Source organism: Cylas formicarius, unplaced genomic scaffold (assembly GCF_029955315.1).
Source record: "Cylas formicarius isolate icCylForm1 unplaced genomic scaffold, icCylForm1.1 PGA_scaffold_7__23_contigs__length_41026272, whole genome shotgun sequence".
Taxonomy (NCBI): domain Eukaryota; kingdom Metazoa; phylum Arthropoda; class Insecta; order Coleoptera; family Brentidae; genus Cylas; species Cylas formicarius.
Genome location: NW_026844352.1, coordinates 6,477,105 through 6,481,745, shown reverse-complemented (window position 1 = coordinate 6,481,745; position 4,641 = coordinate 6,477,105). Strand labels below are relative to the sequence as shown.

Below are 4,641 nucleotides of genomic sequence, written 5' to 3'. Positions count from 1 at the left end.
ATTCTGTTATGTAATTCTTCCATGTTCTTAGTTTTTCTTCCATTTCCATAATTATTTTGCCATTCTGGTCAGTGAGTATTGACGGTTGTCTTTTTTTCGTAACCCTGCCAGTTCTTTTACTTTCTTGTGGACATTGAAGCTGTCGTGCTTTTCTTGAACGGCTTCTATTTCGTCGCATTTTCTTTTGTAGAATACCTCTTTTGCTTTTCATATCTGTGATCGGATTTCTTTCTGAATATTCTTATATGCTTCGTTGTTGTCTTTTACACCACGTCGTTCGTTCATCAAATTCAAAATTTCTGGAGTCATCCATTCCTGTTTTTTCCCTATTTTCTGTTTTGTCAGAATGGTCTTGCTCGGCTCAATTAATGCATTTTTTAAATCTTTCCATTGTTTGTCCGTGTCTTCTTCCGCTGTTATTTGATTGTTTTTGAGAGTTCTGAGGTTGTCATTGATCTTATTTTGTAGCCTTTGTCTTGTTTCTTGGATTTTTAGACCCGATACGTCTATACAATTTGTTGTTGGTATTACTCGTTGTTTTTTAAGTGTTATTAAAAACCAGGCTATTAGTGGATTATGGTCCGATGAGACATCTGCCCCTGGGTAGGTTTTAACTGATTTGATTACATTCCTATATCTGTGGTCTATCAAGATGTAGTCAATTTGGTCCCTGACTATATTTTGTTTGTTGTCTTGCAGAGATTTCCAGGTGTGTGTACAAACGGCGGTTTGGAAGTTTGAAGAACGTATTCGATATAATATAATCATTTTCTTGGAAAAATTGCAGCAGTCTATCGCCTCTTTCGTTTCTCCTACCAAGTCCATATTCTCCCACATGTTTGTCAAATCTACCTCTGCCAATCTTGGCATTGAAGTCTCCTAATACTAGTGTTATGTCCCTTGATTTTAGAGAATGTATGATGTTATTAATCTCGTTGTAGAATTCCTCAATGTCTTCGTCAGATTTATCTGCTGTCGGGGCGTATGTTTGAATTATGTTTAATTTACAATGATACGTTTGAAGTTGGAGTAACATAGCTCGGTCTGATATAGGGGTAAAGTTTATTACTGATTTATTGATTTCTCTGGATACCACGATCGCAACTCCACATCTATGGTGGGTGTCATCACTTCCTGAGTAATAAATGGTGCCGTTGGCTATTGATTGTTGTCCAGAATTCGGCCATCTAGTGTCACTGATTCCTAGGATGCTTAGATCTAACCTTTGCATCTCCTGGATAACATTATGTATTTTTCCAGGTTCATATAAACTGCGTACATTCATAGCTGACCCGGGAATTCTTCGCACCCTCTGATCATTTAAGATTGTGCCGGGGACTGAGGGCCGTTTGTTTGTTGTTTTCAGCAATGATGATTTGTACTAGGGAGAATCGATATGATCTTTAATGCAGTGGGTTCCCCTTGCCTTCTGCATTCTCATGCCGTTGACCGTGTTGGTTCATCCGCCTTTTGGACCGATTTCTCAATCCATGGACTAGAGATGGCCCTACCTCTTGATAGCTCCTCCACCCGAAGCTGTTGGCCATCAAAAAGGGGGACTGCTTATACCGGCAGTCACTCGGTTGGTCTTTGGAGGACATTAAATCGCCATAACTATCGAACCGTTTTACAGCGTTCAAACTTGGGCTAATTTTAAACAGTCATCTTTTTTTCTCGATGTTCTACTCTTTTTTGGACATTACCATGAAACACGAGAAACACGAAATTTGAAGCTTGAAGCTATAGATCTTGACACCTTAACGAAGCTTGTCGAAATTGGTGGGGTTGGGGGTCGGGTCGGGAAGTATTTAAAAAAAAAATTAAAAACCGCATTTTTAGCGGTTCGAGAAAAAAAAATCATTTCTGAAAACAGGTGAATATGATCGAAAAAGTTCTTGAACCAAAAGAAGCGCGAGATCCAGACCAAAGGCTTTTATTCTTGATGATTTTTTAAAAATGTACAGGGTGCGTCGGTAATTTGCAAAGAAACTGAAAATTGGGCGCCCTTTATAATGATAATTCACACATAACAGCTATCGACTTCAAATTTATCATAGAAGTAGAAGTCCATGCCCACGCCTTAAACACCAAAAATTAAGCACAGTCAAATTTCACCAAGTATTTTTTTTTGAGCTATTTTGGCTCATAGAAAAAAATTGTTGAGCCCGTATACTCGAGAGATTTTTTATTCAATTTCAAATATCGGGAAAAAGTTAAAAATCCTGAAAATTTTTCTATCCCATAATAAATTTTTAGCCGTAAATCAAAATTGTAGTAATTGGAGTAGAGAAATATTTTCGAAAAATTAAAAACCGCGTTGCAAGGGTCCAAATAAAAGATCATTTCTCGAAAACCATTTATGGAATCGAGAAAATTCTTGATGTAACAGACACAGAATAAACTTTTTCAGCTAAAATTTTTCTATTTAATAGTGTCACCTACAGAGTGCTAACCATATTCCGTGGTATATAAGAAATGTGTCAAGTGTTCTAAATTTGTAGATATCGACTTGAAATTTAGCAGAAGCCGTAGACAAGTATTTCTGAAAAAATTTTGAATTTTTTTTGGTTATTTTGGCTTCTGTTTCCGGGGTATTTTAGTTATGGACAAAAATCTATAAGACCTTGAAAATTGTTATATATGTAAATAATGTACCGTAAATTTAAATTCGTAAAAAATATGGCCAATCGGTTCGAACAGTATTACGGGCCGCATCAAGAACTACAATTTCCGCACTATCACATACTTTGCTCGAGATATTTGGAAAAATCCATATGAAAATCACCATCGTTTTCTATTGCGTCCAACTGCATAGTTAAAAGAATTATTTTCTCGCAAACCATTTACTCTATTGTGTCGATTATGGGCCAAAACTCAAAAATATCCCAAAAATTGTCATTTTCGTGGGCAAATTGTAAGCAGTAAATGAAAAACAATAAAACATGGGATAATTTGATTTAAGCAGTATCGTAAACTGTATCGGTAGAGTTTCAGGTTTCGTCTATTTACAAGTTGTACGAGAAAAGTATCATTAGAAATCGTGATTGTACAATTTTTGATATTCATCAAAGTTTACATGACTTTGAAGTTTCCGAAAGTTGGTGTGATGATACATTTATCAGAGCATTTGGTAGTTGAGAAGAGTTTGATGGTTTCACTAGTATTGACTTTAGTTTTGGTTAGTTTCAAAATTCTGAATGCGATTTCAGGTAGAAGATGAACGAAGATTTAAAGCTTTTTCATGAATCATGTTTGAAATGGTATGGAACAATTTTAAAATGTATATACCGAATAGTCTTATTGATTTGGTCTATTTCCTTACGGGCTGATAAATTCTTTCTCGAAGTAAGGCGTGTAAGGTTTTGACACGATGGGATATTTTAAGAAAATAGAGGATAACGTTGTGATCGTCTAACTTTCTAACTTTTCTTGTAATTATATCTAGACGACGGGTACAATTTGCATTTGCAGCTTGATGGTGCTCCTATCTGGTGTAATGAAGAGGTTAAACCAAAACCTGCTGGCCACCGCGATCCCCAGATTCTGCGCCGCTAGATTTAGAGGCGAAGCTTTTATCCGATTGCAAAAAAAATCAAGAAATAAAATTTGTTTGGGAATGATCGGAGATTATAAGAATGTGCCAACGTCTACCAAACTAGACAATTGAAATTCCGTACGTATATAAAATAGATTTTACATTTGAAAACTTTACCACATGTAGAGTTTTCTTTTCAAAATGGACCCTGTACTTATAAACCAAGTTTGGAAGTATTAGACCGCATATAAGGCACTTAAAATTATAAAAAAATTAAACGAAGATGCTCATGCGAATGTTGCAATTATTTAATGAATTTCTCCCCACGGGAATCCGGCTCTCTGAAAAATTGAATCGTTCCGGATACCGACAAGCTTCATAGGCAAGTCCATTTGCACCATAGATAATAAAAGAAAATTGATTATCCCCAAACATCTGTAAGAGTGGTTATATCTCGATACAAGGGTAACTACCCATAAACAAGTCCGCCCCTAGCGTCCCTCGGGATCGGACTTAACGCTCGATTAGGGCTGCCGATAGGGGATGTAATACACAAGCGCTTTTGTCCACTGGATGAATTAGATTACGTGGGACAAATAAATACCAGATTTTTCAACGGTATTGCGATTATGACAGACGCGACATCTAAAACTAGGAGCATTGGAACTATTTTCTACGAATAACTCAAACCATTAAAGGGTAGTAGTAAGAAAATTGAAACAGCAAATATCTGATTACATCTTGTTCTTTTAATACCTGTAGCAAGGGTTCCTAATAAACCCAAGTCCAAATAGATTATGCGATGCATTATGCTGAGATCTTCCCGATGCTTCGAGTCATTTTGCCTTGGCTTGTCCATCTTCAGATCATGAAAGAGTGTTCCTACTCAGGGCTCTTGTTTGTGTGAGCTTTTTGTTAAAATTTAGTTTTATTTGGGGAATAACCTAAAGCTCTTGGTGCATCAACATCATCGGTTTCATTGATTACCAAAAAGCATTTGCTAATATCAAATTTGAGTTACGTCTAACAAGACTACGGGTGAATGGGTAGACAAGAAAGATATTCAAGTAGTTAAGCAGACGAAAAAGAAGCAACGATTCAAGTGT

General features: G+C 36.4%; 1 protein-coding gene across 1 annotated transcript; it reads right to left on the bottom strand.

Moving 5' to 3' along the window:
- Window positions 1–207: 207 nt before the first annotated feature.
- Window positions 208–4,394, bottom strand: LOC132704437 (craniofacial development protein 2-like). The gene is made up of 3 exons (XM_060674437.1): window positions 4,292–4,394; window positions 724–1,338; window positions 208–644 (listed from the first exon to the last, which is right to left on the bottom strand). Exons 1-3 carry the CDS (start codon window positions 4,392–4,394, stop codon window positions 208–210), a joined length of 1,155 nt encoding a protein of 384 aa, XP_060530420.1.
- Window positions 4,395–4,641: the final 247 nt, after the last annotated feature.